The sequence below is a fragment of the Empidonax traillii genome, unplaced genomic scaffold (genome assembly GCF_003031625.1).
Source record: "Empidonax traillii isolate 1590-97213 ecotype Southwest subspecies unplaced genomic scaffold, ASM303162v1 scaffold65:size4453928, whole genome shotgun sequence".
NCBI classification, from domain to species: Eukaryota; Metazoa; Chordata; class Aves; order Passeriformes; family Tyrannidae; genus Empidonax; species Empidonax traillii.
In genome coordinates this window covers 482,097-495,231 of record NW_020955258.1, presented here as the reverse complement: position 1 = coordinate 495,231, position 13,135 = coordinate 482,097, and the positions used below count along the sequence as shown (strand labels likewise).

The 13,135-nt window shown below is 45.0% G+C and overlaps 2 protein-coding genes across 2 annotated transcripts in view; one reads left to right on the top strand and one right to left on the bottom strand.

Moving 5' to 3' along the window:
* The first annotated feature begins 1,644 nt into the window (after positions 1-1,644).
* Positions 1,645-13,135, top strand: part of ALS2 (alsin Rho guanine nucleotide exchange factor ALS2) — a 77,929-nt gene continuing 66,438 nt past the window's right edge. Inside the window, exon 1 of the mRNA XM_027880134.1 lies at positions 1,645-1,746. The gene's annotated coding sequence lies outside the window, so the exon portion shown is untranslated. The remainder of the gene's footprint in view (positions 1,747-13,135) is intronic.
* Positions 2,211-13,135, bottom strand: part of CDK15 (cyclin dependent kinase 15) — a 37,655-nt gene continuing 26,730 nt past the window's right edge. The window contains exons 11-14 of the mRNA XM_027880138.1: positions 13,055-13,103; positions 10,287-10,426; positions 4,862-4,999; positions 2,211-2,520 (exon numbers count right to left, since the gene is read on the bottom strand). Coding sequence (XP_027735939.1) covers positions 4,890-4,999; positions 10,287-10,426; positions 13,055-13,103 — 299 coding nt within the window. The 3' untranslated portion in view covers positions 2,211-2,520; positions 4,862-4,889. The remainder of the gene's footprint in view (positions 2,521-4,861; positions 5,000-10,286; positions 10,427-13,054; positions 13,104-13,135) is intronic.

Here is a 13,135-nt window from a genome sequence, read left to right as displayed (position 1 = left end):
CTTACTCACCAGAACCCATTCAGCTATTATCTCAAAACAACAGCAAACATTCAGATGTGACAGGGGATGATCACTCTACAGGAACTAGATGTGGGCACATTGGAAATAAGAGAATATGAACTTTATGGCTTTTTCCAGCTCATCCTTTCCCACCCCATACTCATCCCTGAATGAAGTCTGGGACTCCTCTCCCTTCATAATCTGATTCAGCTCACTAAAACAATGAAAAACCAACTCAGCAAAAGAGTTCATAATTTTCCACCTGTTTAGTGAACTAAATCAGTTCTTCAAGGGCTTAGAAAAGTGCCAGAGAGCAAAAAAGAGAACGACTGTGAAGCTTGAAGCAGGGAGGGAAATGGTGGAAGCAGAACTGCCTTTTTGGGTGGCACTAACTTGGTACCTGAATTCAGGTGTGTTTCTTGTTACCTACTGTTTCTGACTCATTACAACACTACACCCATTTCCCCTGAAAGCTGCTGCCCCTGAAATTGTGCAGGCCAGGGGATGGAAAATCTACTGAGATCAGTACTTCTAGTGTAAATAGTACTCCCTTTAGTTTGGGAGAGGCAATTTCTCTGTCTGGTCTGGCTTGTTTAAGGCTGCCAATGTTGACTTAATGAACAGAAGACTGCTGGGTTGCAGCACATCCCTTGGACAGGGTCTTCCAGGCTTTCCACCCATCTAGATACAGAATTAGAAGGTATCATTTGACCCTTTGGCAATTTAGCATATGGCTAAATTTAGCAATGTCTGGCCATTATGGGGTAGCAGCTATGTAAAAGAGCAAAGCCATTCTGTCTGCTGCTCCAGGGCAGAAGAAATTTACAGTTGATGCTCTGGATAGACCATGAGGAAAAGTGACTCAGTTCTCATCATTAGATCCCTCGCTGCCCATGCATAACAAATCCTTTCATTTAACATATCTTGAGCATTTAGTGGCTTCCAATTAGGAGCAGACATTCAGCCATGACCAACCCATTGCAGGCATTAGAGATTCTTCACTGCCCTTAGTCCAGACATCTCCAAGAATGTAGAAGGGATGCAGAACACCCATATCCCAACTTGGGCATCATTTATAGCCTTTCTGCTCAGTATTGCAGTGGGAGGTCAGGTCATAATCACCTTGAGAGTGGCTGATGTTTGGAAGATCTGGGTCCATGCAGTCTAGATGTAGAAAGACTTCTGGGTCAAAATTTGCCTTTTCATCAAGGCAGACAACTTTAAGGAATGTAACATAAGGAATATCTTGTCCTCATAACGGAGCAGTGCCTGCAGATAGTCCGTGTACCCTTTTATGTAGTTAATCTATACATTCCTGCAATTGTGGTTATAGCAAAGGGGAACATAAACAGTTGTGCTGCTTCCTGCCCAGATCTGCAGTGTGTGGTTAGTAAATGATGGACTGGGGTGGGGTTGGACCTGCAGCTCCCTTACACTAAAAGCTCACCTTTCAGCTCTTTCTGTGGCTGCCACCCGTAGCTTCTTGACTGGTTTTGTTCCACTGTCTCAATGTTCTGCATAATTCTTGCCCAGAGAAGCTCTCCCAGTCATGCCAGTGACACTACGCAGATGAATAAGAAGTATTCAAGAAAGTTTGCATGCCTGCATCTTAATGATTTACCTCTGTCTTCCTTTTCTTCCCAGATCTGCTGTGGGGTTATATCACGGCTACTGGTTTATGATGTCCCAGAGCTAAGAAAAGATATCCCAGGTAGCTGAAACCAAGCAGACCGGTACTTGAACACAGTAAGTTACTTCCTTTCCCAATTCTCCCAGGAAGAATTCTATGAGAAATTTCACAGTAACTGTAGTAGGGAAAGAGCTCTCTGATTTCCCTCTGTGTCCTGATCAGCTATCACCTCAGATTAGCTTCCATTCTCCTAGTCTGTCAGCAGCCCTAAGCTCAAGGAGATTAAAACACCCTGGTAACTCATTAATGAGCCAAGACTCTCTGCAACAGCTGGACCAAAAATGGACTGTGTTTGGCTACAACTTAATTCTCTGCCATCTCCCCTCTGCTCATCAACACCTGCACACATTTGGGATCCTGTATAAGAAGACCCCTGAATTCAGCTCTAAGCAACCAGTCTGCAATGCACATGTCTAATGCTCTGCTGGTGTGGAACCAGTACGCTGGTAATCCTGTTAGTAATGGCAGAAGCTCCCTCTAGGAAATTATAACAAATAGTCTTAAACAATTCCTTTTGTTGACAACTTTATCCAAGAAACCATCTTCCCTGGAGACTTCACTCAACTTTCCACTAATCCCCTCCTTCCCTCAGGAGCTCTTTTGTTGAAGGAGATTGTAGGCAAACCCGGGAATGACAGGTCTCGATAAGCCTTGGATCAGCCTCTACATTCTTTCAATTGTCAGTCCCCATCTGTCCTGTTTGTACATCGATCTTCTGGTCCAGGGATCTCTCTATTAAGTGACACATGGCTGAGTATATTCTGCAAGTCCCGTGTCCAGACTGTGCCGTCACATCTTCGCTGCCAAGTCAATCTTTCTGACATTGCTTTCTGAAAAACAAAAGGCAGGACATCTGCACAATTTCATTCTTTTCTACTGAAAGGTGATTTTTAAAAATACACACCCCCCACCCCTCAAACTCTGTCTTTGTTTTATAATCTCAAAAATTTTGCTTCGTTTTGTCAATAGCAAGAGTTACTTCAAAGGTCTTTGGTGTAATGGAGGGTACAATCTGTTGCAAAGGAATTCTGTTAGGATAAAAGTTCATGGCCTAAGTCTTGAATAACAAAAAAAACAAAAGATCCTAATTACAAATATTCTGCAGAGCTATTGCCTTCATTCATCTCTTCTTGATAACAGCTGGTTTAAAACATGCTCAATCTTCCTGTAGATTCAACCACACTTAGCTGGTAGAGTAGCACACACATGTAAGAGGCACAGAATTATTTATCTGAATTTTGAGAGACAGAATGAGAACAGTAGCAGATTCCAGTGATCCATCTGTTCCTCCTCAGCAGGCAGAGGGAAAGAGGTGGGTGGAACAGGGTAGAAAATGAATGGAGTGTTGGCACAAAGTATATATCACCCTGGGATATGAGGGATACTGTCAGTACCTCTTCCTTTCCTGAAACCAGAAGGAGAACAAGGAGGAGTCTGTGATGATGTTTTGTCCCTTGCTGAGTTGCTCAGGGCCCATGGATTCAAGATGGGGCCTGGTATGTTTAGGGTTTTTTCGTTTTGTCTATTTTTATAACTTAACTCAGGTTGGCAAGTGAAGGAAGGCCGGCCAGTTTCATTATGTTCCCAGGAAATTCCATTCTCTCATGTGCCAGCGTGAGGCTGTTGTGCTTTAGATGCCTATCTACCTCTCATTAGATTTGAAAAAGCATACAGAACCCCCTGCTTTCCATCGGTAGCCTATTAAAATGACAAAAAAATTACTCTTCCGATTTTAACCTTGCTTGCATGTCTGAATCCAGATGCCTTTTTTAAAAAGAGAATTAATAATATAAACACCATCACTTATAGAATGTTTTCCTGTAATGAAGTGCAGAAGAAAACTTGAGCTGACATTTAAGCTCGCTTAGTGTGCTTTGTAAGCAGCTTTAAAAAAGTGACACAAACACTTTGAGGCCAGGTTAATATGAAAAACCACATTTAAGACTCCTACTATTTTCAGGTTTTCACCATTTTAAATGATGTTCTTGAGAAACGCTCTCTAAATCAGTTAAAATGGGCCAAATACAAGTTAACTGAACACTGAAGCACGAGTGCCCTCCCCAAGGGAGTCCCAGAAGCCTTAGTGGAACTGCCAGCCAGCTTTTTTGGCAGGATTAGCTCCTCTCTGATCAGAGAGAGGGAAGAGCCATCCTGTCTGTGCTTAGCTGAGCAGGTGAGCAGCGAATGCACTCAGGCTGCTTCCAAAACCCAATCTGGTCACAGGGCTGGCACTGTCAGGTCCTTCTTGAAAGGGCTGGAGGCTTCCTGTGTGCCTGCTGTTGTCTACATGATGAGGGCAGGAGGGGCAGAGAGCGGCTGTGAGAGCAGGCACTGAGTGCTGGGACCTGATCCTATGGCAGGTACCTGCCGTCTCCATGCATTTGAGAGCACAGATGGCTGGCTGAGGTGTGCCCTGCTAGCACAGCTAGGTTGCCTCTTAGCTTGGCAGACAGTAAGACAATCAAACTAATTTGGCCTCAGGATCATTTTCCAGGTCTGCCCTTCAAGCACAGACCCAGCAGTGACACTGTCAGGACACACGGTGATAACAAATGCACAAAGTAAACAAAGAGACAGGATATAATCAAAGGATATTTTCTGGTAACTTCTTTCAGTAACAGTGATTTCAAGTGATCTTTTGGTCTTCTGCTATAAAAAGGGGATGAAAAATATTGATACTGAAGCATCATTTTGAGATGCATCATATTAAAATAGTGATTAACTAAAAGCAAGGATGTTACAAGCTGAGGAGATTTTTGCCAAGCTCTGCTCAGATTCCAATGTGTGTGAAATCAAAACAAGTAAGCTATAAAATGTGAACTCAATAGGCAAGGACAAAAGAGAACAAAGCAATTTGGTCAGTTCAAGCAAGGGGGAGATGAAGCAATATTTTGACTGCAGAGGCATCAGAGGAAAGGGCACTGGTCTGAGACTTGGAAATATGACAGAACAAATCCAAACCTCCCATGGTACCACTGAATGTTGTTCATTCAGGGCCACTGGCTTGCTGATCTCTTCTCTCTGAATGTGAGATTTCCCATTTTGTCCTCATGATGGGGTGTGATCGTTCAGCCCTGGGTAACAGTTCTGTTTTCCCACCTTCAATACACAAAGGAATTCATGTGCTAAAGGCGATGGCAGCAGCTTTGACAGTGGCAACTGTGTGCTTACCCAAGAATCAGTCAGTCATCCCTACTTTCTACCAGAACTTGCTCGAACCTCCTGAGAGCTGGCCTTTTCGGTAAGAAGCAAACAGGTCACAGATTTCAGGTTGCAGTCTCACTCCTGGAACTGTGAGCACTGATTGTCCTGTGGAAAAATCAGGTTAAAGAGAAAGCTGCAAAATGGCCCTTTTCGTTCATTGTGCTGCTTTCCTAATGCTCTCCTGTGACATTAGCCACAATATAAAATAATCCAGGATCCTATTTCACACACAGCTGCATTCTTTCTGATTTTTTTTTTTTAATTATTTCTTTAATCTAGACACCCTTCTCTAGAAATCTCATCTGCAGTTTCTTTTCTTTTTTCTTTTTCTTTTTCTTGGAGCAACCAGCAAAATACTATTTGGTAGAACAGTGATAGGAATGCAACCCACTAATCAAAAGGATTCAAATGGATCTGCGCACTGCCAAGCTCTCTCCTTCCCACCCAGCAGAGGGGAAAAAAAAAAAGAAAAAGAAAAAAGAGATAGAGCGAAGGCACAGGGCTTCTCTCCTTCAGCAATCTCACAAATGCAAAACCTTCCACTCCAGTGACTCCTCATTAACTTACCAAATCTGACAGTCTAATTATCGTAGCTGCTTCACGCTTAGAATAAATAAATACTAAAGTGGGTGTTTAAAGAAATTGAGCAGTGAAATCCAGTCATCTAGACAGTCAATAGAGAGTTTATTTTAAATTTTTATATTCTTATGTATTTATATCATTTTAGGAAAGATAATGAGATAGTTGTCTTTCAGGCTAATTGAGTTCCTCTGCTCATGGTTGCTTGCTGTCACAATCTCAAACTTCGTTTTAACTTTTGTGCCTTAGAAAGCTGATCACTACATCCCCGTTTACTCTTTTCTGGTGATAACTGGGTGAAGTCAGGAGTGCACCTGAGGATGGGAAACGACTACACCAGACTTCCAGTCTGGGTGTCTTTCACAGCAAACAAGCCAACTAAATCTTTTCAGATTTGCATTTAATAGTGCTGAAGGGAAAATGGAAGTTAAAGAAACATCGGATACAACTTGCAATTAGACAAAATACAGAGAAACATCTGCTAGCCTCTGATGCAATAGTGGCTGCCTCCATGAACAGTATTAACAGCGCTCTCCCCCAAGAGCAGTTCATCTCTCTGAACAATAAGACCTTTGTAGAGATTCTCTGGCCTGAGATCAATGGGAGTCAGAGCATTTGATCCATGTCTGTAGGACTTTGTTTCCACAAGTCATGTGGGCCAAACTTTGCACCAGTTGTGCTTTTGCAATTGTGGGAGCTGGGGAGTGAGCAAAGGAAACTTTCCTTCTTTTCCCATCTTCTCCTTCACCCTGTGGTCCTGAGCAGTGCCCAGCACTTGCCGGCACAATATCTGCTCCAGCACAGCACATGGGGAAGAGCTCAAACAGGGCAACATGTCCAGAGTCCCGTGCCCTTGGCAAACATCTGCTGTGATGTTGCAATAGCTTTTTCCTGGGGGGATGGCTTAATGATGGAATACAAAACTTTAATGTCCTGTCAGTACGTAAGCAAGCAGACCTTTCAGCGCTGTGGAGATCACAGCAGGTGAAGTGAGAGGTGGCTTTCCTGAGTTAAGTGAAGATTTGCTTTATCATCTCACATAGAAGAATACTTCTGGCTTAGGAGTGGAAGCTGATTTCCTGCTCAACACCAGCTTTGGTTTATACCTGTACTAAGACACACTGTAAACCAGATTCACACACCTGGTAGGAACTTCCCTTTCTAGGTGTCTGCATCTGATTTGCAGTGAAGGATATCCATTTGCTGTATACAGAGGTGGCAAAAAAAAAGGGGGTAAAAAAAAATTAGGTGACTATATAAACTGTTTAGCTATGTAGTAGAACCTAGGGCAACCAGCCAACCCAAACAAGGTGTCCTGAAAGCCAGCTCTTCTTTATATGTCCCCTGTGATAACATCTACCAGCGCTGGCTAATGCCAACAGTAATGGGATTTTTGCTAGGCAATGGCTTGCAGACTTAACCTCCTCACTGCCCACACTGCCTCAGCTTCGATGCAACAGGCATTAAAACGTCAGTGGTCTGTCAACATCGAGCCTCCCCCCGCTCCTCCTTGTCAGCAGGCTGTTTTGGAGAAGCAGTACAGTGCCATCACCTCCCGGCACACCGGGTTTGAGTTGCTGGGAGAGGTAACAATAAGAGACCAACCGTACCCAGGAGGAGCAAGTACCTCCTAGTCAAAGCCAGGATCGTATCCAGGCAGCACACAATCCTCCCCACAGAGCACAGGAGCACTGCAGCTCCTGCACTGTGAGAGAGGTCTCTGCTTGTTCCAGTGGGGATGGGCTCTGAGCTGCCAGCTCAGACCTCCCTGGCCCGCGTGCCTGAGTTGTTCAGCCAGAGCTGTTCTTGCAGTGTGTTTTCTTGGGAGCGCATTGTTGGTGACCCCAAATCCCACTGCTTACCCTCCCTGCTTGCGAGCCTGCTCTGAAGCGTTGGAGGGCAAAAGAGAGGGAAAATAAACCCAATCTATAGCTAAGACTAATAAGCTGCAATTGTTACTGTGTCTGACCTGTCTGACAACAGTGAGATACCTTCTCAGAAGACCCTTTGCACTTCAGGACTGACACTGAGTTGAGAGCACAACTCATGCTTTCTTGATTCTAGGATCTCATCTTTCTTCCAGGAGGGATTAATTGGACACAAAAAAGTCTGCTCTAGCAGATGGCAAAGGGTTAGCCTCAAGTTTTATCAGAGCTGCTGCAGTGCAGGGTGCACTGCACAAAGATAATTATCTCAAGATTGGCTTAAGCCAGAAAAAGGACAGCAAATGCTCCAGTTTTACAAAAGGTTATCACTGCCACCCCTTAGGCTACTAGCCACACTGAAAGGAAGCTGGAGAATCCCCTGCACCTCTCTTTTCTTGCTGTATCCAGAGGTGCTGCTGGCACATGTAGAATTAAGGCTAACAAGATGATGGTGTTTGAACCTGGGCCTTAGCATTCCCTTCTAGCCCTAGAGGCACAGGAGGGAGCAGCTGTAGGAGAAGCCCATCTGTGGGCCAGTCCCACTCAGAGGACAGAGTCTTTTTCCTCCCTAGAGCACGGGCTACTCTTTTTTCCTACCACTTCGCATTCAGATGAGCACAGCAACGGTAACCTGTTTCCCTCTGGAGGAGCTGACCACCAGGAAGCAAAGAGCCCTGTGATCTCTCTCCCCCTTCCCAGGGACAGCAGCCAGCCTCTAGCCATTAGCATTCCCCTCAGTAATCAGAAACTTGCTATTTGGAGGGGTACTTACCTGTGAAACACTGCTTTCCCCAATTATTTTTTCACAGGAACTGACCTTTGAAAAACATCCTCTAGCTTCCAGCTTATCATAATATCTTATAGAAAGGACAGTCATGGATACAATTATTTCATGAAAATAGAGAATAATTTTTTCGGGAAGCTTTTATTTTTTCAAATGTTTTTTCCCTCTTAATCTCTCACACACCTTGGGGTCAACCCCCTCTTCCTTTCCCCTTTCATCTCCAGCTCGTTCTTTGCCCTTCTTCTTTAACTTTCCCCTTCAGAGGATGGCAACTGATAGCCAACATCCTCCAGAACAAAGCGGGAACGGAACATATTTAGAATCTGTACTGTTAACATAGCAACAAGAATTTTAAAATGATACAGGTAAATTCCAAAAGAGTGTTATGCCAAAGTGACACAAGAGAGCAAATGTCTTACACGATTGTGGCAACAGGAGTGGCTACATGGGGAATTATTGAAAACTGCCTAATTTTTACAGGCTTAATGAGTCACTCCTGAATATAGTCTTGCATGGTCATACCATACTTGTCTCAGCCCTGTGCACTTTGATTCTGCTCCCAACACACTGGTTGCTATGATAACGCCATGCAGCTTCCTGTCCACAAGGTACTTCTGGCTGCAGTACGGGGGATAATAAATATGGGATGGTGCCTAAACCGAGGTGAAATGAATCTGTCCCCTCGCTGGCAGCGTATCGGAGAGATTGACACATTATGCCAATCTGTTTTCTCATTCCTTCTATTTCTCCTCACTCTCTCCCTTTCTCTCACACTGTCTGTCTCTGTACCTGTTTTTTTCCACACTCTCTCTCTCTCTTGGCACTGACACTTTCATCTTCTCCCTTGGGGATTGGAGATGTCACTGCGGGAAGTGCTTGTCCGCCTCTCTGGCAGCAGCAGAGCCCTGTGGCTTTGACAAACCTCATTTAATTGGGAGGAAGCCAGGAGGGTTTGAAAGAACTGAAACATCCACGAAACTCCTTTTATCAGGCATAATTTAAACTCTGCATGGAAAAAACCCTATATGTATAAAGAAAAGTCAACTTCCCTCCTGCTGTGCGTGCTCCCCTCCTCCCCCCCCGGCACAGGCAGGCTCCTGCGAGATTCCATCTTTTCATTTTTCTAAAAGTGTCAAAGTAGATTTGTGCTCTGTGGCTGGGTGAACAGAAAAGGAATGCAGATGTCTCTCACTCATGCACATACGCACACAGAGCACCTTCTGAAGGGCAGCAGTTTGGGGGTTTGGGAGAGATGCTGCCTGGCTGCTCCTTCACTTGGGATATGTTGCAGGAGCCAGAAATTTGGTTTTCCAATAGCTTGATAACACAGTCCATGAAGGCTTTCTCTTAATTGCCCCTATCTTAAAAAACACCAGCAAACTAACTAGTGTAGAGGGTGCCCAGGAGGCAACAGGGAATGCAAGGTTCCTTTGGCCTGTTGCCCAACAGGAGGGAGCTCTGCCTAGTGAGGAACAGAATCTGTAGCTTGAGAGACCCTGTATTTTTTGTCAGCTCAGGGCAGGAGGGGCAGAGCTGTGTGTGCAGCTGTGTGCTTGAAAGAAGGGAGCAAGGGAAGAAGAGAATAAAGCAGGTAAAACTGAGGGAGAACTGGTGTGACAGGGTACGAGGAACAGCTGTCTCAACATCAAAAGGGAGCAGAAGGAGCGGTCCAAGGGAATTGGGGCTAGCACATCACACTGAGCAGCTGGGAATTCAGGACATCAGGATGGAGCAGCATGGGAGTTACACTGAATACACAGCGTGAGCCAGCCCCGGGGAAAGCTCCAGGCCCCTGGGGTTACAGAATGGGGGAGAAAGGACCTGTCGAAGCATATGCACCTCTGCTTTGCAAATGGACCGTGGTAGCAGCCCATCAAGGTCCCCTTCTAGTATTAACACCCTGGTCAAGTGGAAGAAAACAGAAAAACAAGTTGTTGAATTTGCAGTGGGATGTAAACTTTGCAGCATACGGAAGTGGGGAGGGAGTGCCGACAGAAAAGAGGGACATCTGGGTGAATGGCAGAGACTTTCAAAGCAGAGAAGAAACTCAAATAGCATGTGCAGTAGCTCTTTCTTGGTGAGATGAAATCGAGACTTAACTTACCAGCAGGAACCTGATAGAGTTGAGGAGGCAGAGGGCTGAAGAAGCCGTGAAGAAGCGCATCTTGTGCAGAGATTCGGCCCCGAGGGAAGGCTGTAAGCATCCTGGAGGCCAAATTCTCTGCTGCTGGCACCCTGCTCAGCCTAGGAAAACACAAATAAAAATAGCAGAGGAGATGAGGACGAGCCAGAAAGCTGGAACCAGAACATGACCCAGCACTTCCCAGAGCTTGGGGCAGAGATAGTGGAGGGGCACAGGGGAGCTGGACAAACCCACCCCTGCTATATAGCTTTCCAGGGTATTTGCTTTCCCATCTGAGTTTGATTATGTTAGAGTGTGTATATATATATATATATATATATATATATATATATATATGCGCGCACAGGATTTCAGCTCAAACTCATGTTTACAGAGGAATTCGAACACAAATTTCTATTTTGTAAAAAGAAGGCTGTAAGTGAAAGGGGAAATGATGTTGGAGAGACTATATTTGACATGTTGTAACTGGAATATCAGAGGTTGGTGTTACCAGTTTACAGTGACAATGCAACTGCAGAAAATAATCTGACCGGCCCACTGAGAAGACCAGAGGTCAAACTTAAAAAAACTAAAGAAAATACCATTTCCTCTCTTCCTACCCTAGTATCAGTACAGCAGCTGGTTGTAAAATGTGTTGGGGATTCACAGAGAAGAATCTGTTTCTCAGGATGAGTGCTTAAAATAAATGTCATACACATATGCTCCATGCTCAGCAAATACCAGTGCCAAGTGGCTGCTCTCTAGAGGAGCACACAGCTGGGGGGACAAGGAAGTGGAAGAGAGAAAACAAACCAACAAGGAAACAAATAAAAACAGTAATTTAGTTTTACAGCTTTTACTTTATTTGTTTGTTCTGATCACGTTTCAGCTTCAGGAGGCCCATCAGAGCATGGCCTGTTGTGCTTCCTCCCTTGACCCCCCGGCAGTGCTTCCCCTCCAAGTGACATCAGGGGCTGGGATCCCCCTGCCCCTGCACTCCCCCTTCCTATTCAGGACATTTGACATGCTGACATTTTTGTTTTAAGGAGATAAAATGTAAAATAAAAAAGAAAAATAAAAAAACAAGCACAAAGAGAGAAGTAGAGAGAGAGACCCTGAGAAACAATACGATAAAAGGTATCTGGCCTCAATGTGTTAAGTAATTTCTGAATTTTCACCTCCAGTGAAACGATTCCAGCCCCTGCTTCCCTGGGGAGCAGGGACGGGACAGGGAGCCAAAGCATCCAGTCTGAGGCTGCTTGCTATAGAGCTGCACACCAGGCAGGGTCTTACTGAAGACCTTCTGCCCCCTCAGTCCCCGTTGCTGCAGCCTCCCACACTGGGCAGCAACACAGCTGAGTGCTTCCCACCATGGCTCAGGCTTCCTGGTGGTGCCCAGCTCTGCACAGCTCCCCTCTCATTTCTTAATTGGCCGTGGAGAGTCACGGCTGAGCAGTCTGTATGAAGCAGCTCTTTCCTTCTCCAGAGCTGGGCATGCCAAGGCAGTTTTTTGGCCCTACCAGCACAAGGGCTCTGTAACTCAGAGCTGGAGCCGCCCCAGGAGCAGCGCAGAGCTCTGCTGCAGAGGCGCTGGGTCAGCCCGCTGGTACGGAGCTGTAATGGGGCCTGCCAAGGGATTGTGGCTGGAACACAGAAGTACAGTACAGTTGCATACTTCATTCTTTGCTCAGGCTAAGAGAGGATCTGTTCTGTTCCAGGACCTGTGTTATCAGGGTTTGGGACATGTTGAGCTTTGCGTGTTTCTAAAGCTGTGTGTGAGAATGGCTGGTATTTCAGCAACCTGTGCTTTGCAGAAAACTCCAGCATGTTTGTTCAGAACAGCATATGGAAAACCCAGCTCACTTCCCTCTGAGCAGGGTTGTTCAGCAGTCAGCTGAATAGATAATAAACAGCAGCAATGAAAAATGTGGTTATGTCCTCAAAGGATATTTGATTCTTGACCTCTGCCTGAACACAGTCCTGAGGACAAATCCTGTCCCGTCTTTTCCTACATACGTGTAAAACCTGTTGTGTGCCTCAAGATCAATATTGTGGGGATTTGATTTTAATGACTCTGAGCTTGGTTACGGCACTTTGCCCGACTATAAATTTCTTTCACTGATACATACATACATTTTGTATAAGTGTGTGTGCACATATGTGCACTTGAAAAAACATTCCCTTCTCTCAGCACACTAGGGAGTGATTCAGCGGTGCTGGTGTGTCTGGTCAAGCTGGGTATGTAACCGTGGCCTTAGTCTCATAGCTTTTGGCCACTAAGAATGTGATTTCCCCCCTCCTAAGTAATCACAAGATTATTTCATTGTCTCGTGAAAATGCTGTCCTAGCATGTCTTCCCTACCGCTGTTGAGCAACATTCCTACAGAATGTTTTCAGAAATGAAAATTGGGACAGTGCAAAGTCTGTCTTCAGTCTGGGCAAGAGGGCCTGGGAAAGTATGACCTTCTGCATTGAACTGTGCCCCACAAAAAGCTGCACATAATGTTATTGAATCACTGCTTATCTCAGAATAATCACTGCTCCTCTGAGAATAATAAACCCACTATGTGCCTACCTTTACTGCGATCTCTCAAAATCAGTTGCTTAACTGACGTTAGATCTGCTTGTTACTACAGAGCCACCCTACACTTCCTGAGCTTGCCAAAGGAGCTCATTTCAAGCTAAATGATTGCATAAAGAAACAAATAAACCCAGAGGCGATTTTGACATTGCCGTTATTGGTAGCTTACCTGTCACAGATGACTCGGAGTCTCTGAGGTCTCCTGGAAGCAACCAGTTCTAGAAAGTGTAATATGCAATCACAAGATTAA